The sequence below is a fragment of the Geotrypetes seraphini genome, chromosome 5 (genome assembly GCF_902459505.1).
Source record: "Geotrypetes seraphini chromosome 5, aGeoSer1.1, whole genome shotgun sequence".
Classification (NCBI taxonomy): domain Eukaryota; kingdom Metazoa; phylum Chordata; class Amphibia; order Gymnophiona; family Dermophiidae; genus Geotrypetes; species Geotrypetes seraphini.
The window spans coordinates 52,092,098-52,118,955 of record NC_047088.1 but is presented as its reverse complement, the minus strand read 5'-3'; the positions used below and the strand labels follow the sequence as shown (position 1 = coordinate 52,118,955).

Below are 26,858 nucleotides of genomic sequence, written 5' to 3'. Positions count from 1 at the left end.
CAGTATAAAAAACATTCAAAAAATAATATAAAGAAAAGAACACGGGTAGTCAAGTTAAAGACATCCCACTGATCAGCAGCATTTAAATCAGAAAGGGAAGAACCAAAAGCTGTTTTATAATAGTGAGTCTTTAGCAGCACCTTAAAGCATTTATATGATCTCTCAGCTTGCAAAGAAAGAGATAACTCATTCCAAATAGGACACACAGAAAAAAAGGATAGTGGGGGAGGGGGAGGGAGGAAGGAGAGGGAGAAATGCTAGAACCACATGGGGAGGGAAGAGGAAACAGAGATAATTCATTTATGAAGGCATTAGAACAAAAGATCACAAACAACGCCATAAAACACAACTATAAAACAAATCACAGGCCATTGCATATATGATCATGTCACGCCTCTGTTCAAATGAGCTCACTGGCTCCCCATATCGCACCAAATAACATATAAGATCTTACTGCTCCTCTTCAAGATTGTTACTACTGAAACACCTCTCTACCTCACAGTCATGTCTAGACTATTATATTCCACCCTCTCCCCAAGAATTACCCCCCTCTTTTACTAAGGTGCGCTAATCGAATTAGCATGCGCTAAATGCTAACGTATCCATAGACTAGCATGCACGTGTTAGCGTTTAGCGCACGCTAAATCAATTAGCACGCACTAATCAGTTAACACACCTTGGTAAAAGAGGACCCTAGCTCATTAGCCTCTTAGACGTATTTATACAATAGGCAAGATATCAAATCCTGAATAAACTTCAAAACTACAGATAATGAGATACCAAACTTGGGGCTCCTTTTACGAAGGTGCGCTAGCATTTTTAGCGCACGCACAAGATTAGCACACGCTCTAGCGTGCGCTAGCCGAAAAGCTGCCGCCTGCTTAAAAAGAGGCGGTACTGGCCAGCATGTGTGGCATTTTAGCACACGCTAAGCGCGCGCTAAAACGGCTAGCACACCTTTGTAAAAGGAGTCCTTGGCGTTAAATTTGCCAATGGGTAATTCTGAGCCTCGGCCAGAATTCTGGGGCAGCTGCCCCCTTTGCCCATTAGTAAAAGTGGTCCGGACCACTCTGATAGTGCTTAGGAAGTTTGCTTTAATGTTGAAGATCAATAAATAATTTTATTGGTTCACACAACCACATAATCCAACATGTGGGAGTGGAATCAGCACTTGGTCAGTTAAGTGCACATATTCAGCACTGAACCAGTTTTGGTTAATCACATAATAGGTATAAGCAGACCAGAAGTCCAGCATGCCCAGCAGTCCGCTCACCCGGCGGCCCATCAGGTCTAGGACCTGTATAGTAATCCTCTATCTATACCCTTCTATCTATACCCTTCTATCCCCTTTTCCTTCAGTCCTATCTATGGGCCCCTTTTAATCCTCTATCTATACCCCTCTATCTATACCCTTCTATCCCCTTTTCCTTCAGTCCTATCTATGGGCCTCTTTTAATCCTCTATCTATACCCCTCTATCTATACCCTTCTATCCCCTTTTCCTTCAGTCCTATCTATGGGCCTCTTTTAATCCTCTATCTATACCCCTCTATCTATACCCTTCTATCCCCTTTTCCTTCAGTCCTATCTATGGGCCCCTTTTACAAAACCACAGTAGCAAGTCTGCTGCGGCAAAAGTACCGAAGCCCATTCAATTTCAGTGGAGTTTGGTGCAGTTTTCGCAGCAGATTCGCTAACATGGCATGGTAAAAGGGGCCCTATATGCAGTAACCCACAGCCAGTAAAGTGCTGAATATCACACTTAGCTCCCTATACGTTCACCACTGGGAATTCAATGCAGGTGCCGGACATGACCCAGCGTTGAATCTCCAGTGGTCAGCAAATTACCGCTGCCGCTGGCTGAATATCTGGTCTTGAAACCTTAGCATTTTCTGGGTTCCAGGGTATTTTTGTGCAATTCACCTTTTTGAAAAAAAAAATAATAATAAATAAACATACTTTATTATATCAACCTTATAGATAAAAATCCACTTGGGTGGATTCAATTGTAATTGATTCATTTTTTTATCCTCATTTAAACTTTTTAAAATGTACCCACTGCTATGCTTAAAATTGATGAAAAAAATTATAAAAGGGAAAATGGATTATTCTGCAGTGATTTTTAATTCATGTGGTATCTGACACTGTGTAGCTGGTGTTTGATTATTTCTGATTCTGGATTTGTGATTCTGCACATTGCTATGCGGTATTGTTTTCTTCCTGTTCTTAAAACAACTAAATCTACCTCAGTGCTACGGAGAATACTGACAGAAGTCCCTTCAAGTTCAATAACCACCATCAGACTGAACCATCCTGCTTGTAAGCATTTATATCTCATAATTACTAGCTAGATTATAAGTGAAGAAAAGACAACTGAAATTTATGAAAGATAAAATTATTTATGCTTATATTAATCTGTTTCCAAAGCTTGACTGAGCACAAAAGTTAATTTTTACAGAAGAAGAAAAAAAAAAAAAACCTGGCTTCTAAACTCAGTATTTAAAATCTCACGCATAATTTAACATAGCTCATTCATTTTAATCTTTCATGTTATTATATAGCTTCTACCCTTTGCACACACTGACTCAAGGCTTGACATTCCAGGATCGAGCTGCATCCAATTATTGAGACTTGGCAACTTACCAGAAGTGATGAAGAATCCACCTCCTACTTTATAGAGTCGAGCGCTAACAAAGGGTACAGCAAATACCAACAGGAATCCTCCCACTATGCTGGCAGCAACAGCGAGGATAATGAATGCAGTCCAGAAGCCTCTGAACACTAAAGCGATTGAAAGAGAACACAGTTACACACTTAAAGCACAAGTAAATCCGCATAATTCAGTCTTCCTCAGTCCTTTGGGTCCAGGTTATTTAGCAATGGCTACCTAAGGGGGTCCTTTGTAGCGCTAACCGATGTAGCATGCACTAAATGCTAACGCGCCCGTTATACTCTATGGACACGTTAGCATTTAGCGCGCGCTAAATCAGTTAGTGCACCTTAGTAAAAGGTTTCACATCAGTTGAAAAATATATTTAAGGAATTAAGACGACCTTTTACAAAAGTGCATTAGTTTATGCAGTTAAGGTGTCTTTAGACAATAAATTAACACACAATGTACAAAATTCTATGTATGTTGCCGAAAAATTAGCACAGAAATGAAAATGAGCACTAAGGACCGAATTCTGAAAATGGCTCTGTAAGTTAGGTTCCAGTAGGCACCTAGCTAGCACCTACCGATGCCTAACTAACACCCCCCCCCCCTCCAGCTTTTAGAAAACTGCGCAATAGATTTTTAGCATTGGCCAGTGCACTGAATGCCTAATGTCAAAGCAGACATAGTTAGGGGCAGGAATGGCCTCAGGCGCTGCTATGTGCAATTCTTCATAAAACTTAGGGGCCAGAAATATAGGCCTTTAAAACCCTGGTGATTCTGTTAACGGTGCCTAAGCGTGATTGACACGCAGCCAGCACCGTTTTTGTAGGCGCCATTTACAGAACCCGGGCCTAAGTGGCATTCTATAAACAGCTCAAAATATGATCACTGGTTTATTTAATTTTCTTATTAATGATGTTTAAAATACGTTATTCATTTCATTATATATTCATCTATATTGTTTAATTAAAATTTTTTAGAATTGAAATTTTTATTTTATTTTGTTTTGGGACCATCATGACACTTATGGGTCCCTTGAACTTATAGTTTTTTCAATCTCTTACTTTATTTTATCACCCCAGCTGGAGCTCTTAATGTGCCTTAATATTCTGTATAATTATAAATATCATAGCACTTATCTTTGTCCAGTCTTGATGAGTTTGGTCGTGGCTCCGCATGGGTTCTTCACCAATGTGCAAAAGTGTAAAACGTGAATGTGAGTTTCTCCTCTGCTACTCCCCCAACTCAGTCCTGAGTTTCGCCGTTAAGTAGAGTATGTACTTAACGGGCTCCTTCTCTCTTTTCAGATGCGTGCACTAGAATCTAGGTGCACGTCTTTATAGAATTTGCCTAGCAAGATGTGCATGTAACTGTTGCTAATTAGTGCCAGCAATTGATTATAAATGCACAATTGCACTAACTGGATCGTTATTCAATTGCCATGCAGTATGTAACATCTTGGGAAGTAATTACAAATTTAGCATACCACCTATTGGGGGGGGTGCCCAGCATGTCCTTTGCAGATCCTATATTAAAATATCCATTAACGTGCACGATCCTGGTCACAATGATCCTAGATGCACTTATACCCTAACTTGCATGCACAATTTTATAATTGCACACATAAGTTATAATATAGTGTCAATTGCATATGTAACATAATACTGTACTATAATTGATTGTTAGTTGGCATTAACTACCAACTATTGGATATAATTAATGTTAATTGGCATTAATTATCAGTTATGCACACAATTGCTCTTAGATGGGAGTCTACAGATTGCATGCACAAAATCCAGGGGAGTGGACCTGAAAGAAGATTGGGTGGGTCATGGTCATGTGATTTATAGAATACTAGCATGTGATTTATAGAACACTAGCAGTTACATGCCTAACACTCAAATTCTGTATATGGTGCCTTAAACTGTGTGTGCAAATTAGTGCACTTAGCTGTTTTGCATGCACAACTTAATTGTTTAACATGACTAATCAGTGCCCAACTCATAATTGACATTAATTGGCACTAATTAAAAGTTATGCACAGAACCTGGTAAGCATAATCTATGAAGTGCTCTGCATCAATTGCAGTGTGCGAATCTGAAAAGGAGGTGTGGTCATGGGAGGAGCATGGGAGGATCATAGGCTTCCTAAAAGTTATGTGCAGTGTTACAGAATAAACCTGTCCACACACAACATAGGGGCAGTTATTTAGGCCTGGTTTTTCTTGACCTAAATGGGTGCACCTAAATGTTATACACTTAGCGTAATTCTATAAGCTACATGTACTATTTATAGAATCAGCTAAGCACTGTTCTAGTCGGTGCTGATTTTTGGGCCCCATATATAGAATATGGCCCTAACTGCCTACATCAGGCTTTGAGCTAATATAGGTCCTCATGCATAGAATTAGTCACACAAAACATTGAATGAAGCAATATTTTCTCCAGTTTATTTTAAATCTACTACTTAGTAACTTCATCGCATTCCCTCTAGTCCTAATATTTTTTGGAAAGAGTAAACAAGTGATTTACATCTATCCCTACTTTTCCTGTTTGTTTTAATTAAATTGTAAGCTCTATTGAGTAGGGATTGTCTCTTACATATTTAATGTACAGCGCTGTATACATTTAGCAGCGCTACAGAAATTATAAGTAGTAATAGCAGTAGTAGTACCCATTCCACTCCACTCCATTCCATCTCTTCTTCAGACCACAAAGCCCTAGCCACTTTAACCTTTCCTTATAGGGAAGTCTTCCCATCCCTTTTATCATTTTTGTCACCCTTCTCTGTACCATTTCTAATTCCGCTCTATATTTTTTGAGATGCAGCGATCAGAATTTCACACAGTATTTGAGGCGTGGCCTCACTATGGAGCAATACAAGGTCATTATAACATTCTCATCTTTGTTTTCTATTCCTTACTTGGTAATTCCTAACAATATCAACATTAGTCAAATTTAATAAATGAACTCCATTTTCACAAGTGTGTCTCTTTATATCTACAGCAAAATGGTTTTGCAAAAGAAAATTGCTGATTTCTGTGAGATGTTGCAAAGAGAGTAACAGTAGTGGGCAGCTGTACTTTTGCTTTTCCATCATTCACTTGATTTTAAACTTATTCTCTGTACTGCACCTCCCCTATAACTTCATGCGACAGCTAAGGTAAATGTTACGATGTGGCTTTGCACACAGATCTTTACCACTCGGCACAAACTTTTGTGTTGAGACTTATCAGCAGCCAGCCCTAGATAGATTGTAGGTGGGTGGAGAGGTTTGTTGTATTTTAGGGACTGACATACAGGGACAGATGGCTTCAGCCTTTCACAGGAGAACTGTGTGGGATATGGGTGTGACTGAGAAGAGTGAAAAGCTGGCAAGGACCCAGTATCTATGTTATAGCTGTTTCTTTTGTTTTGGGAAGTTTTTATGTGAAAATCATCCATGGGACTAAGGTGCTTCAAAATATTCTCATATTGTGGGAATAAAACTATATTAAAAAAAAAAAAAAAAGTAATAGGTATGACAAAATTGCTTCTTTAAAGTCTGCAGCTGCTAGCCTCTTTTTGGAGAGGTGGGGGTGGGGGGGCATAGTAAGCATTCCTTGAAAGAGAGAGCCTTCCATTTCCACAACAGCTGTTACAAGCAGGGATAGGCAACCTCCAGCTCCTGCGAATAACAATCTGCTCAGGTTTTCAGGATATCCCTCATTTTAGTTTTTTTTTTTTTTAACTCCCTGCCCTTTTGTACTTGCCATAAATGTTTCTTCCATTTACTATAGCTATTGTATTTCCTCCCTCTTTACCTTGTGTGTCTTTTGTTCGTTCGTCCACAATAACTTTGCATGTATTATTGTTCGCTTTGTAGTTTTTAGAAAGTATGTATTAACTGTAATATTGTTTGTCTAAAGGAAAATTTTTTTACTCTGTACAACGCTTTGTAGAATCGATAAAGCGTTTAATCAAATAACTAAATAAACAATAAACAATGAATGTGAATGAGATACCTTTGTATGCAAATCTACCTCATATATATATTCATGAGGGATTCCTGGAAATCCAAGTAGATTGCTGTCCCTGAGGACTAGTGGTTGCCTACTGTAGTAACAAAAGCTGCATGAAAAAGAAATTATTGCATGAAGCTTCGTAGATGCAATGCTTTCTGTCATCCTCCTCCTAATTCTGTAACTGTGTGCCTGCATTTGCACGTCACTTGCACGTATAAATGTACAGCTACCACTTTCATGGGTAAGCGTTCACTTACGCACATAAGACGCAGCAAATTGACCAAGCTCAATAAGTGGCATAGGAGGGAATTCTATAAACGGCGCTGAAAAGAATTCAACACTAAGCACTGCTCTATAAAAGGCATGTATCTTAGGAAGAACAGCATTTAGCGCAGTCTCGCACCTAACTTTTTTGGGTGCCAGATTTATACCTGTTAAAAATCTGATGAAATTCTGGCACCCATGTTAGGCGCGGTAAGGCAGTATGCTGTAATTCTGCACACAAAGCTTCAGAATACCCCTAATATGCCCCTAGCAATACCTTCCTATTGGGTATGCGCTATGAGAATTGGGCGCCGAACCTTATAGAATAGCATGCAGCCAATTGCATGTGAAAATCTTAATTTGATGCCAATTAACTGCAATAATTGGTTTTTAACATCCAATTATTGTTAATCAATTATGTTGCACATGCAACTTGGACATGTGGAGGGGTGGCCTAGTGGTTAAGTGCTATTGACTCAGCACCCTGAGGTTGTGAGTTCGAACCCAGCCTGCTCCTGGTGATTCTAGGCAAGTCATTTAGCAGCCCATTGCCCCCAGGTACCACACTTAGGGCTCCTGTTACAAAGCCACGGTAGAGGTTTCTACCACAGACCAGCGAGGTAAGTGCTCAAATGCTCCAAGGAATTCTCTGAGCGTCGGAGCATTTACCTCACAGGCTCGCAGTAGAAACCTCTACCGCAGCTTTGTAAAAGCCAGTATGAGATTGTGAGCCTGCCAGTAAAGACAGGGAAAATACTTAGTACCCGATTCCTTATTTATTTAAAAAAAATTCTTACTTACTTAAACCTAAGCGGCTTACAAAACACAATTATAAATAAGGTATCACAAATACATACAGCAATGATGTACAAAGCACAGGAACTTTCGCTATCAGTTAGCAGACTGTGTAGCAGCGTTACAGGAGCTTCATGTTGCCTGTTCCAATCGAATTTTACGCTAATTGGTTTAATCTTCATATGGTTCTCCTTCATGTGTGACTTCGAACATTCTGGACCCCTGAGGAAGGAGTGTTCTTCGACACATGGACCATGTCAGGCCCTGTCTTCTCACAAAGAAGAACCATTCTTTTGGCTCACTACAATTTATTTACTCCAAAAAAGTTCCTGTGCTTTGTACATCATTGGTGCAGTTGTTGGGGTTTTTTGTTCCTGCTGATTGACTTTCACTGCAGACCCATTGGACTGTTTTTGTTTTGGCTATCACAAATACATAACCAGACAGTACAATTACAATATTCTCCCGGAATGTCACTACTTATTCAGCGGAAAGCTTCCATAAATAAAATTGTCTCGAGCATCTTCTTTAATTTTTGCATAGCCAAAAGTAATCTTAAGGATCCTTTCGGCTTGTTCCACAAAGAGGCCCCCGCTATCGAGATCACAGGTGTGCTTGTATTTTCGGAATGGACATGTAGGAACTCATTTCAATGTATTGGAAACCACTTCTCTTCATGAAAAGGCAGTAAATAAATAATATAAATTTCAGTTTGCAGCATTGGGTGCCCTATATAGAATCAGAGGATACTGCGTAAATGCAAGGGGGTATCATGTTTGTGGAACAAAGGAGAAGAATGGGCAATGCTGCCACACATGCACACAGCTTACCAGCCGATATTCAGCCGGTGGCAGCCAGCATTTTTCTGTGTGCCTCTGACCGTATACCCAGATATTCAATGCCGTTGCATGTCCAATCACTGGCCTTGAATATTCGGTTATATATTGTCTGCTAAAACTTACACAGTTAAGTGACTATTCAGCCCTTAACCACATAAAATGAAATGCAAAAGATAGGATTGCTTTGTAAGCAGCCCAATTTAAGCAGTTAAGGGCTGAATATCAGAACTTAACTATCTAAGTGCAGCTCTCCTTCTGAAGTGTCCACAAGATAGCTGTTTTCCGCTCAGGCACTAACCACCTATATTCAGTGGCACCGACCGATTAAGTGCTGCTAATATTCATGGTTAGCCACAGAGAAGCGATTTAAACAGCCAGGAACCTCTCTGAGCCATTGAAATCACTTTGAATATTGGGCAGTTACCAGGAGTGGACTGACAGTGAATAGGGACCCCAGACAATAAGGGTCATGAGCCCCTAAAAACCTATCAAAAGTGATTAAATACTCAGGGGAGATATGATACAGACGTTTAAATACTTGAAAGGTATTAATATAGAACCAAATCTTTTCCAGAGAAGAGAATATGCTAAAACTACAGGGCATGAATTGAGGTTGCAAGGAGGAAGATTCAGGAGCAATGTTAGGAAATTCTTTTTCACGGAGAGGGTGGTAGATGCCTGGAAGTGGTGGAGAGGAAAACAGTGATGGAATTTTAAAAAGCGTAGGATAAACATAGAGGATCTCTAATTAGAAAATGAAGGATGTAAATTAAAGCGCTAAGGCCGGTACTGGACACACTTGCACAGTCTGTGTCTCATATGTGGTGATTTCATGTAGGATGGGCTGGGGAGGGCATCAATGGGAACTCCACTAACTTGGAACATAAGGATGTTACTGGCCAGACTTTATGGTAGATATATGGTAGATATCCTGCAAATAGGATAGTTGGATAGGCTAGAGTAAGCTTGGACAGCAACTTCAGCATTTGGAACCTAGGACAATACCAGGTGGACTTTGCAGTCTATGACCCAGAAATATCAAAGAAGAGACAAATTAATTTAATCATGTATTTTTAATGGGTATAATTAATGGGTAGGCTGGATAGACCGTTCAGATCTTTATCTGCCATCATTTACTATGTTACTATGGACTAGATTCACTAAGCCCACCAATCGTGTTTGCGATCGTCTACCAACCCAATTTTCCTCTGAACCGATTCACTAATCTCGTGGCCAATCAACCTCTGATCCGATTCCATCCGCGCATGCAAATGAGGGGAAACGGCATGCAAAGTAGGTAGGCAGCGATTCACTAAACACAATCTGGAATACCGACTGGGCTTGCCGATCCAAAAACAAGCTACCGCTGAGGACCAGTCACTCACGTCCCTGCCAGCTCTCCTGCCCCCATTCAAAAAGAGCCCTGCAGTGTGAGCCCGTGGTTTTAACCTGTGGTTTTAACTTGGATCAGATCTCTGTTTGCCTGTGAGAAAACTTCAGAGAGCAAGATGGGAAGGCCGGTTGTCTCACTGGGGGTGGCTGGGCTGCTTCGACTTGCTGCTGTGTGCGGAAATGTTGGGCTGAGGGACGGGGCAGAGTTGGGTAAAATAGCTGGTATTGGGGAGAGCCAAGAGAGCTGGCACGGCTGCCAGTGTGGGCTTCATGGGAACTGGGACGGCTTGCGCCACGCTGATAGTGCAGCCTACACTAATCAACTGGTTGAAGAGGGGGGGTGCGGAAAGGACCCTGGAGCGTGAGCCAAACGAAAAAAGAAAAAAAAGTTTCCAGCGCGGAGAGCATGTGCAGACCATCTACAGGCAAAGAAGATGGTCTGCGCATGCGTTAGGATCGCTCTCCAGCGATCCGTGCAGTTGGTGGAGGGCGTGCCTCCGATCGCCCCCATTTGCATGAGGACACGTTGTGAATCAGCCGGCCTGCCTCGGATCGTCCACGGATCGGACACAATCGTTAAGGTTAGTAAATCTAATGTGTTACTATGATAGAGATGTAGGGAGAGTGAGCCCCCTACTGCTGTGTGCCCTTGGACACTTCCATATAGTCCCAATGGACATTCCGCCCCTGACGATTAGAGAATGCTGTAAGTGAGGCACACCCTTGCTGGCACCTACATGTTAGTGTCCTGGTTCTTGGTTATTTTAGTATTCTGTAATGGAATCTGGGCTCTCAGATGCCCTTATTCTATAGGATCTCACTGCATGGCATCAGGTACCTAAAAGGAGATGCCACTTTTAAAAATCTGCCCCCAAATGATGAAGAGTAATAATTTTTCATTACCTTTGATAGGGGAAGGAATTTATTACAGACTATTTAAAGCCTAGGCAATGTTTACAAAGACTATAAATAAGTTTAAAAATGAACAAGCCCCAAGATTACAGAAAAGAACATTATTGTTTATAACAGGAACCAACCTGCTGTTGCATCGTAGGAAGGATGTGGATATGGTCCAGTGGCAATCGGCATAGGAAACAAGTAGCCATGAATGCAGTGTTTGGGATGAGCTTGATTAGCTGGAAAAAAATATTTAAGCAAAATAAGAGACATTTAGGCCTAGATTCTGTAAAGTGCGCCTACCTTTGGGTGTGCTATAGACGTCCTTGTAGCGCAAGTGGCAATCAGCTTTATTTAGGCACTGTTTAGGCATCGTATAAACGTCTATAATGCACTAAGCTTATCTAAGGCGTCTATTAGGCACACGTTCCCAAAAACCCCATATAGACGCCAGATAGACGTCCCTACGATGTTATATATAAAAAGGTGGATTTTACTGATTTGTTATCATTATTTCAGGACTGTAAGCTTTAACATAATTAACCCAAAGTATACCATCATTAAAAGGATAATAAAAACACAGTATACCATGTTTAAAAGGATATTTAAAATATATTAGTTTTAGTAGGAGTTCATCTGGGAACATCAGCATGGAAGGGGGGAAACTTCACTCCTGTGCTACACAAAAACTTGTATAGCAATGGTATCATTAGCTCCTATAAGAAATATAAAGCATAGGACTTTGAGCTCCATATAGGCTTCAAATAGACGTGGTTTAAGCTCCAGAAAGGCTTTAGCACAATACATGCTATTTAGGTCATCCAATCAGCTTTCTCTGGACATCCTACAGACGTTATTTGAGAGAGGTTTTTAGAAGTGATTCCTTGCTCTAAATAACACTCTGTTTATCATGAAACATTGCTACAATCAGCTCATTCTTCTAAGCAAACAAAAAGCCCATTACTTCAATTGGCCAAGCTTAAAAACAGAATAAAACACAGAACAAACCTGAATGTGGCTTCTAATTCATTGACTAACTTAAGCCTAACGTATGCCTAACTTAAGCCTCACTTATGCCAAACTTAAGCCTAACCTATGCCTAATTTAAGCCTATCTTAAGCAAGACAGCTGAAATTGTGAAAGTAAGCCTATCTGAAGCCTAACATGCCTAACTTATGTCTAACTTTAGCCTAACTTAAGCCTAACTTATGCCTAACTTAAGCCTAACTTAAGCCTAATGTATTGCCTAACTTAAACCTATCTTAAGCAAGACAGCTGATTTTTCTTCTCCCGCACTTGGACCAGCGTCTGATGAGGTGCAGAGGTGGAGCAAGCTCACATGCCATTCATCAGCCAGAAAGTTGAAATTTTGAAAGTAAGCCTATCTGAAGCCAAACTTAAGCCTAACCTATACCTAATTTAAGCCTATCTTAAGCAAGACAGCTGAAATTGTGAAAGTAAGCCTATCTGAAGCCAAACTTAAGCCTAACGTATACCTAATTTAAGCCTATCTTAAGCAAGACAGCTGAAATTGTGAAAGTAAGCCTAACTGAAGCCTAACTTATGCCTAACTTAAGCCTAACGTATGCCTAACTTAAGCCTATCTGAAGCCTAACTTATGCCTAACTTAAGCCTAACGTATGTCTAACTTATGCCTAACGTATGCCTAACTTAAGCCTAACGTATGTCTAATTTAAGCCTATCTTAAGCAAGACAGCTGATTTTTCTTCTCCCGTGCTGGGACCAGCGTCTGATGAGGTGCAGGGGTGGAGCAAGCTCACATGCCATTCATCAGCCAGCCTGTTTTCTCTAGAGTTATATATGTGATGGTCTGTACAGTCATGCAGCACCATTTTAGATAGGTGGTTTGCCAAGGGAAATATGACAGCCATTTTGGTAGCGATGCTGAAGAGGCCAGGAGCAATGGGGAGTCAATTTTGGTCACCCCCTGGTCTCCCCCTCCCATCCCAGACTACAAGTACCCATCAGGGGGATCCAGTAGGGCATGAGAGCCTGTGGAGGGGGGATTGCCAGGGGACTATGCGGGAGTTTCTGTCAGGGGGTTACCGGGGGGGTTATCTCTGGCAGGTGAGGTTCTGTCAGAGAGGGGGTTTCTGAGGTACTCTGATTGGGGGAAGGTTCTGTCAGAGGGGAGAATGCAGGCTGCAGCATCAGGCCCAATGCTCCTGGGCCACAAGAATAACACTGCTGCAAGGTGACTCATAGGCAGCATTTTTCCTATAGGGCAGGATTCGTAACCTATGGGACATCAAAGTGTGGTAAAGGGTGAACCTTTACTGCACCTTGATGAATCCCCACCTAAGTGCTACATGAGTAATATGACCTAAAATGAGGCTGCTATAGATATTTAACATTTGTTGTTTCTAGAAATGAACAGAGCTCCTGGCATATATGTGTAAATAAAGATGTAGAATGGGTCGTGAGTACTCACTAAACCAGAAATTCCATATGGTTTCCTGGTAGTCATCTCCAAAGAACCTACACCTCCAAAAGAAGCCTTCATGGTGAAAAGTACGGACAGCTTTTTCAGATGCATTCACAGACTCAGTCTACAATGTAAAAAAAATATATATGAGTACTAGCTGATGCCCCAGCGTTGCACGGGTATTTAATTATAGCAATAACACTGTAAATGGATTCAAATAAAGATACTTTATAGTGGTGAATGAAATTATTTTTTTACAGCTTTATAAAAAGTACAATATTCAAATTATAATGTGAAATATATGACAAAATGAATACAATACAACTAACACAAAAATTGATTATAAACAACATTTTTAGTTTCAACTCCAGGTGCAAGAACATATAAATTCTTGGGTGAACCCACCCTTGAGCAAGCAAAATAGAGTTGTCCATGGGAAAAACAGGGGGATCTTAAATCCACTCCACAGTATGTAATAGTCTGTCCTTGTGATTTGTTGATTGTGATAGAGAATGCAAGTCTCACTGGAATTTGCAATCTCTTAAACTGAAAAGGAAGATCTGTTGGAATAAGTGGTATCCGCGGGATAAATACGGTTTCACCTTGTCCCTTTCCGGTTAAGATAGTCACTTCAATTACATTGGCCAGTAACCTCTTTACACAAAGCCTTGTGCCATTGCAAAGTTTTGGTGGGTCAAGGTTGCTAAGTAAAATAACTGGAGATCCCACAGCTTTTTACATTTTTTCCATTGACTTGAATGGGTGAAATCAGATTTTCTGTTTGTAGCTCTGCCCACGTGTGCAGGTGGGCCGCGAGACCCCCAGAACATATCACCCCAGGTAGTGAGGGATCTGCATACCAAGTTTCGTTCAAATCGGTCCCACAGCTTTTTACATTTTTTCCATTGACTTGAATGGGTGAAATCAGATTTTCTGTTTGTAGCTCCGCCCACGTGTGCAGGTGGGCCGCGAGACCCCCAGAACATATCACCCCAGGTAGTGAGGGATCTGTATACCAAGTTTCGTTCAAATCGGTCAAGCCGTTTTTGCGTGATCGCGGCACATACACACACACATACATACACACATACCTCCGATTTTATATATATAGATTATGTGGACTGCTTAGGTATACGCAGGGTACAAGGTTTTAAATAAATAAATAACTCCCCCTTTTACAAAAGCGTAGCACAGTTTTTAGCGTCAGCCTCAGTGCTAACAATTCTGACGCTCATGGGAATTCCGCACTACAGTTTTGTAAAAGAGGGTAAATAAGAGGCTCCCTAAAATAGCTATTTATATGCATGGCCATTTATCCATGTAAACACTGCAGTTTACACCTGTAAAAGTTGCTAGAGCCTTCTAAAATTACCTCCCAAATTCACTAATCATTTCAGTGTCCCTGGAACACAAAGCTGTAAACTGAATTAGCTCAAGGTGTCACTGATACTTTGGGAAATTATCACAGCTTTAATTGGAAGAGATAATGCCAAGGCTGGAAAAAAAAAAAGTGCATCAATGCATACTTACAGCTAGGGTGCAATGATATGCATCTCAAAGCAGGAAAGACTGCTACAATTAATCAGAAACCAGCAGAATATGCCAAGTGTGTTGCTTTAATTTGTAGAATTTTTGATACTGTATCTCAGAAGAATATTAAACAGGAAATTTAAGATGAAACGTTTTAAGAGGATGCATTGATATATAGTGCCTTATTCATTAGCCTACATTAGCATTAATGCCAGTTAATAGTTCTTATTTATGTGAATACAAATCGGGCAAGCCGTTTTTGCGTGATCGTGGCACATACATACATACATACATCCGATTTTTACATTTTTGCCATTGACATGAATGGGTGAAAGCTGATTTTCTGTTTGTAGCTCCGCCCACGTGTGCAGGAGGGCCGCGAGACTCCCAGAACATATCACCCCAGGTAGTGAGGGATCTGCATACCAAGTTTCGTTCAAATCGGGCAAGCCGTTTTTGCGTTGGCAGCTTTTTACATTTTTTCCATTGACATGAATGGGTGAAATCTGATTTTCTGATTGTAGCTCCGCCCACGTGTGCAGGTGGGCCGCGAGACCCCCAGAACATATCACCCCAGGTAGTGAGGGATCTGCATACCAAGTTTAGTTCAAATAGGGCAAGCCGTTTTTGCGTTGGCAGATTTTTACATTTTTGCCATTGACATGAATGGGTAAAATCTGATTTTCTATTTGTAGCTCCGCCCACGTGTGCAGGAGGGCCGCAAGACCCCCAGAACATATCACCCCAGGTAATGAGGGATCTGCATACCAAGTTTCGTTCAAATCGGGCAAGCCGTTTTTTCGTTGGCAGCTTTTTACATTTTTGCCATTGACATGAATGGGTGAAATCTGATTTTCAGGTTGTAGCTCCGCCCACGTGTGCAGGTGGGCAGCGAGACCACCAGAACATATCACCCCAGGTAGTGAGGGATCTGCATACCAAGTTTCGTTCAAATCGGGCAAGCCGTTTTTGCGTGATCGCGGCACATACACACACACACACATACATACATACACACATACATACCTCTGATTTTATATATATAGATAGATATATTAACATATTTACCATATTTCCCCATATATAGGCCGTGGCCTATATATGGGTTTTGCAATCCAAACAGTGGGTGCAGCTTCCTTATATGGGGCAGCCTATCTAATGGCATCAAAGATAAGCCTCCCCATTAGTAGATCCCCCGTACTTTTTAAAATAATGTAGCTCCCTCGCTCGCCTCCTGCCTCCTGCCACTTCGCCTGTCTGCCATGTCGCAGCTGTCCCGTGAGAACTGATGCAGGCATTGAGGAAGCAGCGCGGGGCCAGCTGGACGCTGAAAAGATCTCTCCTACCCTGCACCACAGCCATGACATGGCAGGAGGCAGCTGTCGGAGGTACGATATTTACCAGGAGGGGAGGGATGTATACGGGGGGGGGGGAAGGGATGTATAGGCCGCCCCATGTGGTTTTAAAACTTTTAGGTAAGCCATGGCTTGTAACATGGGGTGGCTTATCTAAGAGTTTTAAAACATGTATAGGCATTTTTTGCTGCCTATACACTGGGGCGGCCTATATGCAGGGAAATACGGTAGTTATGATTCTGCAGATACATAGGCCTTTGACAACTTCTCCATGTCTAAAATGTTAATGAACGCTGTCAAAGTTAAAGCAATATAATTAACGTAAATGCAGCAGTATCCAAATCCATCTTGATTAAAAATCTCATATAGTCTTTAAAAGAATTTAAAAAAAAAAAAATGTCAAAGCAGTTTTATTTTCAAAAGTGAACTACGGAGGAAAGTGATTTTCTTCTTACAGAACTGATGCAAGTAGTGAGCAAACAATCATTAATATATTTCATATGGGAAAATAGAGAATAACACTGGAGTGCCCCCCCCAAAAAAAAACTAGAACTGGATTTTATGAAGATTAAGGGGGGGATTCATCAATGGGCGCTAAGCAATTTATATTCCTTTGGGAGTCTTTGCATTTAGCATACGCTCATCGTTAGCATACAGTAACACATTAAATGCACCCATTGATAAATTCCCCTCTAAATGCTATAGTAATCTCTTAATTCTATAGTACTGCTAAGGAACCCTTCTACAAAGTTGCGTTAGGTGCTGAGTGCCTAATACAGCTAAGAATGGAGAAAAGATGTCATCGATCACACAGCGGGGAGGACTTGTTCAAAGTGAAAACTTTATTGTTCAACAGCACGATATGAATTGTACAGACTCGACCCTGATAGTGTTTCAGTAGTTCTGTCTTTGTCGAGAGTCTAATAAATCACAAGAGTACAAAAAAAATCTAAGAACCAAAATAAATAAATAAATATATATGTATAAACATATTAAATTACATATTTAAAAACATGTGTAAAAGAACAATTTTGTTTTTTTACCACTGATGATTTTTTTCCCCCCCCAAGGGTTTAGTCCCTTGGAAAGCTAGTTTTCTACTGAGGGTTCTTTTTGTCTCCATATACACTTTACACTACAGTCTGGGTCTTTTTTCTCACTTTACACATCAGATTGACTATTTTCTTGTAATTAGCATATGGCCTTTAATTGCAAAAAATATAAAATAAGCCATTTTACAGTTGCAGTAAAAATGGCCTAAGCATGTAGGAATGGCCCGCATAAGGGAGGGATCACTAAGACCACTTTTTGCTGTATGCACCTTAGTAAAAGGACCGCTAAATGTTAAAAAAAAATAAAAAATAAAAAGCTGATTCTGGAAGTGGCGCCTGCTGCGGCAAGCGCCTACAAAATGGATGCCTGCTGTGTGTCAATCACTCAAATGAATAAATAAGGGGAGCCACAGACTGGAGACTCTATCATGTGAGTGATTAAAACGAATATAGCAAATCTAATGCAAAATCACTCTTCAATAATCAGAAGTTACTTTTCTCAAAAATCATAACAACTTATAACGGAAAAAATATGCTCAGAGACAGAGGCAAAAACAAGGGGCGAGCCCCAAGAATGTCGCCTCTCCACCCAATCATCGCATATTAGGTAAATTTTAGTTGAGATCAAAATGTTAAATATGCTGTGTTCCCACAGTCTATCACATTCTTATAAAGTCAAAAATTCAAAAATAACAAACTTATCTTTCATTGTAGGTTCCGACGTGGCCCGTTTCGATCCTGTGTCAGGGAACCAAGTGATAGATTCAAAAAGTTTTTCAAGGTGGTGTCTCAAAAAGAATTCAAACTCATTTAAAGATGCTAACTTCCTCCGCCAGTTTAACAGCCGATGATTGGGTAGCGAGGCGACATTAAGAACATAAGAAGTTGGGTACGGTGTACCGGTGTACCGGTCATAGATAAGTTGAAAATTTTTTTCATCTATCAATTGCATAGACAGCCCTCTTATAGTTTATCTAACAGGGAGTGCAATGGAGGTTTTCTGCCAATGAGGTTACCACCCAACCACCTTTATCCACCATTGTGGTGGTGGGAGGGCATTTGTCTGAGGCTTTTTCATCCGTTTTTGAAACACACATTCCCTTAAACTAAAGCAGCACTGCCTACACTTGTTTGTGACATCAATACATACATCTTGTGAAAGTGTGGCACATTATATTATCGATATTTCACATATCCGAGTTTCTTTTGCTATATGTTCAATTATTGTGCCACTTAAAGCCAATTAAAAACAATTAAGTAAAGCACATGCTTCAGACACCTACAGCCACCTAACTTTTGGTGGCTCTTACTGAATTTCCTCCTAAATGTCCACAGCTCTCTAAAGGATCACATAAGGGACAATCCCTGCTTCCTAAAGCATATAATCTAAATAAGACACAAAGACAATTCGCCTTTTCCTGATCATGATGGGAATAGCTGTTCAAATGGTCACACATAATTGGAAGAACCATGACAGAATTAATTACACTTTTTGGTGGGTGTTGATGTAGATAGGCCGCTGTCCAGGCCTACCTCGGTAATGAGACCTCGAACACTATATACTGGTTTCAATGAGTATATATTTATTTATCCAATCAATAACAGCTTACAGGAATAAATCATTTAGTATATAGCGTAACAGAAGGTGGCTCAGAAGGTGACCTCTAGGCCCAGAGGTCCTCTGATGTCTGTTCTGCCCTCTTCCTTCTAAAGGCCTGGTTTTTATACAGTTCTTAGTGGTTTACATCACATGATACATCCTTATTGGTTATTTACTTATGCATTACTGCCTAACTACATTCATTTATTGGCTATTCACACCTACGTCATGTTATATGTCCACTCTGTTTTCCGTAAAGCCTACCTTTTCCCCGAAATGCCTGTTTCCCCACCATATTAGTATTTCTGAGCACAAGCCCCCCTCCCAACTTTAAACATCTCCGATACTTTCTATTAGATGATTTTTCTTATGAATTCTTTCTTCTGAGAATTCTGCCTTCTGACCATGGTCTGTTTATCTTTTCATGGTATCTGGCTGGGTGGGCCTTGGTGTAAAACCACAGCTAGCCCACAGCCTCAGGACCTGTTGCTTTTTTCTCTAGTTTTAGTAGCTAATTGAACTCATAAAACAGCGTATTTCTCCATCTTTGCATGCTCTTCAGTTAATGGTGAAATATCTTTCCATAGTTAATCTATTGTTTCTATCATCTGCAGAGATAGATAAGGTAGATGTCAGTTGCAGGGGTTGAGGGCAGATTTTTCTGTAAAGAGAAAAGTGATCTTTGTCTTCCTTCCATCCCCCTTCACCTGGCCAATGTCAGGACTTTCCGGGATGTATCCAGAGCTTCCATGCTTTATTCTCTCTCAGTGTGTACCACATATAAATATGAGAGAATGAATGTGGAACGTTTGGGGACTAGTAAGTCATTTAATAAAGTGTGGAGTCCATTGACTGCATTTATTGCATTGCAATAAGGGTCATGTATCTTTCTTTTTCATTAGTTTTCCTTACATATCCAGGGAGGGTGGGTGGGTGGGGAGAGGGAAATGTATTTTGAGGAGTTAAATTACTTAATTATAATACTGTAATCAAATCATATGTATTATTGTATTAATAATTGAGATGAGGATGGGAGAAAATGACTGTTTTATGTATTATTTGTGTAGTTGATAGTGCGTTTTATGCAGTATCTTATGTTCAATCAATTGTATTGCACTATCAAAGTTTGAAAATCAATAAAGATTTTTAAAAAAAAAAAAGACACAAAAACAAGATATGAGATTTCAGGAAAATTTTCTATTATAGATAATATGAATAATATCACTGAAGCTATGACCAGGGATTGAGATTTAAAAGCAAAGGACAAGGACTATGGAGTCGATGGTCTTGATGCAAATATTTATAAAGAAAATGATGCAGGGTCAATAAATAGATCCAAAAGTCTTCACAATAAGAAATAATGCTGAACAAACAGTAAATTCAGATAATACACAGTAAAGGTATTGTGGTGTGGACCCTACACGATTGGTGTTTCGGTCAAAAAGGCCTTCTTCTGGAGTCCAAACTGAAGCTGCCACAGGCTTTGGTGTGTGGAAGAGCATTCAGAGTACTGTGTATGTGAAAGTGGAGTGCTACTGATGCAAGGGAATACTTGCAAAGTAAGCGGACCATGTCGGGTCCATGCCACAACCCCTTTACTGTGTATTATCTGGATTTACTGTTTATACTACTACTTCTTATTGCACTGAAAGGTGCACGCAGCACTGTACATTATGGCATTTATAGATGGTCCCTGCTTGGAAGAGCTTACAATTTAACTTGGCCAGACAAGACATGACATAGAGCGTAGGGGATGCAGAAGCCAAGGTGAGAGGAGTTAGGAGTCGAAAGACCTCACAAAGAGGTGAGCTTTTAAACGGGCCTTGAACACTGCCAGAGACAAAACCCGCTGTAGGGATCTGGGCAGCTTGTTCCAAGCAAGGCAGAAGGGACGGAGTCTGGAGGCAGTTGAAGAGAAGGGCACAGATAGGAGGGACTTACCAGCTGAGTGGGGGGATCAGAGGGGGAGATAAGTAAAGACAGATAGTGAGGGGCAGCTGAGTGAGTGCATTTGTAAGTCAGTAAGAGGAGTTTGAATTGTATTCGAAAATGGATGGGAAGCCAATAAAGTGACTTTAGGAGAGTAATAATGTGAGTAAAGCGGCTCTCCCGGAAAATGAGTGGCAGCCGAATACTGGACAGATTGGAGGGGAGCACGATGGCATTGTTTCTTATTGTGAAGACTTTTGGATCTACTTATTGACCTGCATCACTTTTAATAAATATTTGCATCGAGACCATCGACTCCACAGTCCTTGTCCTTTGCTTTGGTCTCTCCTGTTTTCCTGTGGAACAATTGGTAAATTTCTTTGTCTTGTTTGAGATTTAAATGCAGCACTGAAAGGGTGGTGATTTAAGTGGGTTTTAAGTAGGACCAAATGATACCTTTATTATTGGACTAACTAGAGCATGGTTAGGTTAGGTAATCTTTTGTCTTCAGATCGGCTGCCACACCATTTCTCTTGATATGACCAAAGAAAGAGAATGATGTACCAACTCAGGAAAGCTGTTCTTAGAAATAAGGTACAAGAAAGTGAGAGCTGTTAATGGAGCTGGATCCACAGAGCAGCTGTCCCGCTCAATGGAGTTTGTGAGGAGTGTAGGTGGAAATAAGAGAGGAGAGATATTGAGCAAATTCAGAATTAATACACTTGTAAGGATGAGTAGGAGAGGCATGAACTGTACATGGAAGTGAACTGGGAACAAACGTAATGATACTGAATTAAGATGAGTCATGCAGCCGAATTTCGAACATAGTTTAGTTGATTGGTTCACTGGGAGACCTTTGAGGAGCAGGATGCAGTAGTGCAAGAAGATGATGAGAGATTGAATTAATATTTTCGGAAAATGGTGAATGGACAATACCTAATAAATTGAAATAATAAAGTTGAACCGATCTGCTCCTAGCTACATAAGCGCTCCCATTCTCTTTATCCCAATCTATTATTAATCTTTCTAATTAATGGTGCATAAGGCATATGCTTAATTATATATACTGCAAACCACATTTTCAGTTCCCTGTTACACATGCCATAACACAATAGGACAGTGAAAACAATAACACAACTGAATTAAATCACCAATGAACTGTAGCCTCAATTACTCATAATCTTTTTTTCAATTAAAATAAGTCTCAAATTGCATGGCAATTTAAGAAGAGCACATTTTATGGATGCCATATGAACAGGGGCAATGTGTAGCAACCACCCTATTCTAGGCTTGTTTTTTGCCTTTTTAATCTGTTTTCTTTTGCTTGATCTAACTTTCTGTTTACTTTTTGCTTTTATCCTCCATCCTTTCACTCTTCCCTCCCCTTCTAGCCTCTCACTCTCATCTTCCTCAACCAAAACTGAGCCCCTCATCCTCCATCCAATTTTCATCACCCTACCTGATCTGTACCCTATCACCCATCTTATCCCCGTCTTCTTCTCAGCTCCCCTAGCTCCTTCCTCTCCTGCTGTCACTAATTAGTTCTATAGAAAGAGAAAGATTACTACTACTAGAGACATGTTATGGGCAGGCTTTGTGCATGCTTAGTACTTGGATATCTTTCGGTGATAATTGAACCTTTCCCAAGTCCAGGGTATAATTTAGATGTCTGGAGCTAGACCTATTTTAAAAGCATCTAAATACCAATAAGGTACCCATACTGACCAGGATTAAGTAATTAACCCACACACTCCCCCAATGGTCACTGACCTTCTCCCACCTCCAAAGATCTGAATGATATAATACATACCTGTCTAGAAGAGCAGCACCTGGTATGGGAAAGCAGGTGTCTTGAGTAACCTGATGGACAGTGTAGTGAACCATAGATAAGGGTACCCAGGCCCACCAAAACCCTATTATACTGCCTATAGGTGCCACCTGGAGCCATAAGAGCTATAGGGATGGTAAACAGGTGGGTATGTAAGTTTGGGGGGGAATTTTGGAGGGCTCAACATACATTATAAGGGGGTTATGGTGAGATATGTACCTGATATCCTGTATGTGAAGTTCACAACAGTGCCCTCTACGATGCCCTACTGCTCTGCTGGCATGTCTATGTGGCCAATGACTTGGGTTTGAACATTTAGAACTTGGACACTTTTGTGTTTGAAAATGGCAAAAGAAAAGTTAGGCTTCCTAAGGTTGGACATCCTGGCAGCCAAGTCATCTAAATAGGCAATTTTGGAAAATGAAAGATGCTCATCTAGCATTTTCGGCATCCAAATTGTGGACGCACTTCTCATCACATGCAAATCAGACTTAGACACACTATCAAAAATGTTCCTCAATGAATATGCATGAGATATATTTTCATATACTAGCTCCATCATATGCAAATCTCTCTCATGCATATTCATTGTGAGTATCCTGAAAAAAACTGTCTAGTCAGGTGTACCCCAAGAAATGTGTTGAGAACTCATTCTCTAGTGGTTTTAGACAGCAGTTTCAAATCTGCAGGGAGCATCTGAAAAGTCAAAAACAGCAGCCAATTTACTCAGGAACTGACAAGGGGCAGGAGCAAGGGAGTCGGGCCTCTGCCCCCAATAATCCCCCACTGGACACGGTATCAAGGTAGACCCGGGGGGGACCTACGTAGATGGGGGGGGGCTGGTGGGTGGAGGGGTTTATCTACGAGCTGGAAGAGGGAGCATTGTTGGGGGTGTTGGGAGGGGGGTCAGGGGCTCCAGGGCTCTTTTTTTAAATACCAAAATAATGTTATATGATCCCGGCTTGATATTCAGCTGGGTCCACATAAGCTCTGGGCAGTCAGATTGTCCAGAATTATGCCCCAGTAGGCAGTGCCAGTGCCCACCGGCTGAATAGCAAGGGGATGGTCTTTATCTGCCTTCATTTTTCTATGATTCTGTGTTTCCATAGACTGACCCCCTCTTTTACTAAGGTGTGCTAACCTATTAGAACGTTAATCAAATTATCACGTGCTAAACATTAACGCGTCCATAAACTAACATGCACACGTTAGAGTTTTGCACACGCGTTAGCGTTTAGCACATGCTAAATCAATTAGCATGCGCTAATCGGTTAGTGCACCTTAGTAAAAGAGGGCTTTATTCCCCCTCTATCTCCTAAAGCTAGAATCTCACAGTTTGAACCATTTAATTGAAAAAGTGAGTTGAACTCCAGGTGAGAGGAGGAAGAGGTCACTGCTTGAGGCACTAGTGCTGTTCTTTTCTTCCTGCAAACCCAGATCAGTGCTGGGGATTGCAGGAGTGAAGAGAGATCACCCGGGGAGATCACTTGCAAACATGGTAAAGTAGAACCTCATGCCCAACCTGACCTGCAGTCTCTCCTGAAATTCCACAAGGACCAGGGAGTTTTGGGGAAAGGGACAGATTATTTATTTATGAATCACATAGCTTTGATTATACTGCTGAAAATGCTGATTGCATATGACAACAGATTACAATAAAATATATTAATACCAACAAATGAAAAGAAAAAAAAATAGGATAAACCAAAGAGTAAACAGACAAAATACAAAAACAGGAGGAGTTTTGACCTTTTTACAGCGTCAGGAAAAACTGGGATCCTGCCGGTATTACATCTGCTTATAGCATTACTCCCCGGTACATTCAGTATTTTTCATAGTGGGCTGTGGAACTAAGGGCTCCTTTTACTAAGGTGCGCTAGCATTTTTAGCGCAGGATTTTAGCACGCGCTAAACCCACGCTACGTTTCTAGAACTAACACCAGCTCAATGATGGCGTTAAGGTCTAGCGCGCGCGGCAATTTAGCACGCTAAGGCTCTAACGCACCTTTGTAAAAGGAGCCCTAAATGTTATGATGTTACAATCAAGAAAGAACTGCATTAGAATTGGTTGTTAACTATTTTTGTTAATTTGAAAGAATATTAGCATGACTAGGGGGGCCCTTTTACTAAAATATTGTATGTTTTGCACTTATTGCATGTTAAAAGCACATCTTAACGTGTGGTAAGTGAAAAGCCCTTGTGGTAAATGCAGGGGCTTTGGCCTAAATTTGCCCTGCATTGAGGGCACAAGGCACAGAGTTAACTGCATGGCCACAGCATTACGTGTCTGGACCGATAGCACGGAGGGCCTCTGCTGTCAGCCTGAGCATGTGATGAGGTGGCCATGCGTTAACACATTGCAAGACAGTAGCACTACCCCTTTCTGATCCACTTTATAAGTTGCCTAACCCCGTGATGACAAACCTAACCACTGACCTCCAAAGCCCCAGACCCTGCAAGAATCCTCAGCCCTCTCACAGGAAACCCTGCCCATCCGAGCCCTACCCATCCCACCCCTTCAACACCCCCCTCCCTCAACACCCACACACACACAGAGGATTTACCCAGTGTTGAGGCAGTGGTCCTGGGCAGCAGTGAAGTGCCGGTATGTACCACCTCCTCATGAGATGGGAGTAAGTTCAGCTGCATTATCGGCAATTTTGTCAGGTAGTGTGTGGTACCAAACTGTCACACAGCCAGCCATAACTCCACCTATCCTTTACAAGCCCAGCTCCCGCATTAAGCAGCTATAGTAACAAAGCATTTTTTTTACTGCTCGCTGCCGTTTTTAAACCAGTTATGCATTTTCATTTATAGATCGCAATTAAAAGCAAAAATTTAGGGGTCCTTTGATTAAGGTGTGCTAACCGATTTAGCATGCGCCAAATGCTGAGATGCCCATAGGAATACAATGGATGTGTTAGCATTTAGCGTGCGTTAAATCGGTTAGCGCACCTTAATCAAAGGACCCCATATTTAACATTCTTGTAGTGTGATTTGTTCCTTTTCCTTTAGGTTAGAGATTCGCAGAAACTAATTTCCTCCTTTAAACCTGCTCCACATTTCATTTGATTCCCTGAGGCTTTTCTCCCACTGTGTAATTACAGGAAAACCCTGATGTATCAGGCCTATTACCCCCTTGTCTTGGTAGAGACAACCCTGAAAGCTGCATTAACTGCACACATACTTCAAATGTTCCAACAGGGAATTTGTACCAGTAATATAATACCAGAATTATCACTCTAAAGCTTCTAACTGAACTTTTTTTTGCAAGAGAATCAAGATGTGCATTTATTTCCAGCACAGATTTTTTTTGTTTGTTTGTTTAAAACAGATTTTCGTTTTTACCTCATTCAGTTGCAGAGATCCGTGTTCCATTTCAAAGTATCCACAGTTCTCAATTGCCAACAGCCAATAGTCAGTCACAAAAGCGATGAGGAACAGGAGCACACCAAGACCCCCAAGAAGCCCTGCGATAAAAGCAGCTATTCCAACCTTCATTTTAGCACTATTATGTTGTTTGGTACACTCAGAAAACAGAGCAGTGCAAAAGTACAGTCTAACCCCAGGCTGTGAGGAAGGGTATAAAGACAGGAGTTATTTTGGGATATGGATTAGAATTTTTTTTTTATGACTGGTGTGAGTTTCACAGGGGAGTAGGAGGACTATTAAAAGCAGATGGTCTTACTCACCCAAACACTTGTGACACGTGAAAACTTACACACATATATATGATTGCAAATATTCCAAAATCTAAGCAGACTGAGTTAACAATGGAATTTGCAAATGCATCTTGATTATTTATTTAGGGTTCCTTTTATCAAACTGCGGTAGAACTTTTTATCACGGGCTGGCTCATTCAATTCCTATGAGCGTCAGAGCATTTACCTCTCCTGCCTGTGGTAAAAAAAAAACTCTATTGCAGTTTGATAAAAGGTGGGGGGGCTTATTTTATTTAGACAGTTTTTTTATATACTGCTATTCACCAAACAACTTCAATGTGGTTATAAAATTTAAAAAAAAAGAGAAATTAGAGTTGAGGCAAGGGAGGGGAGGAGAGGAAGGCTTTGCCAGAGCAAAGAGTATCTCCGGCCTGCTGCTCACACCGGCATTGGCTTCCCCTCTGACATCATTTCCTGGCCCCGCAACCTGGAAGTGATTTCAGAGGGGAGCCAGGCCAGCACAAGCAGCACTGGCAAAGATGTAAGGAGGTGGGGTGGAGGTGTGGAAGGGAGGATGGAAGAGTGGCATGGGGAGCAGAGAGGTACCAGCG

The 26,858-nt window shown here is 41.0% G+C and overlaps 1 protein-coding gene across 2 annotated transcripts in view; it reads right to left on the bottom strand.

Annotated features, from left to right (window-relative positions):
• Window positions 1-26,154, bottom strand: part of LOC117360823 (transmembrane protein 182-like) — a 164,316-nt gene extending 138,162 nt beyond the window's left edge. For both annotated transcript variants that reach the window (XM_033945272.1, XM_033945271.1), the window contains exons 1-4: window positions 25,934-26,154; window positions 13,298-13,415; window positions 10,986-11,084; window positions 2,643-2,780 (exon numbers count right to left, since the gene is read on the bottom strand). In XM_033945272.1, coding sequence (XP_033801163.1) covers window positions 2,643-2,780; window positions 10,986-11,084; window positions 13,298-13,415; window positions 25,934-26,086 — 508 coding nt within the window. In that variant the 5' untranslated portion in view covers window positions 26,087-26,154. The remainder of the gene's footprint in view (window positions 1-2,642; window positions 2,781-10,985; window positions 11,085-13,297; window positions 13,416-25,933) is intronic.
• Between the last annotated feature and the right edge of the window lie 704 nt (window positions 26,155-26,858).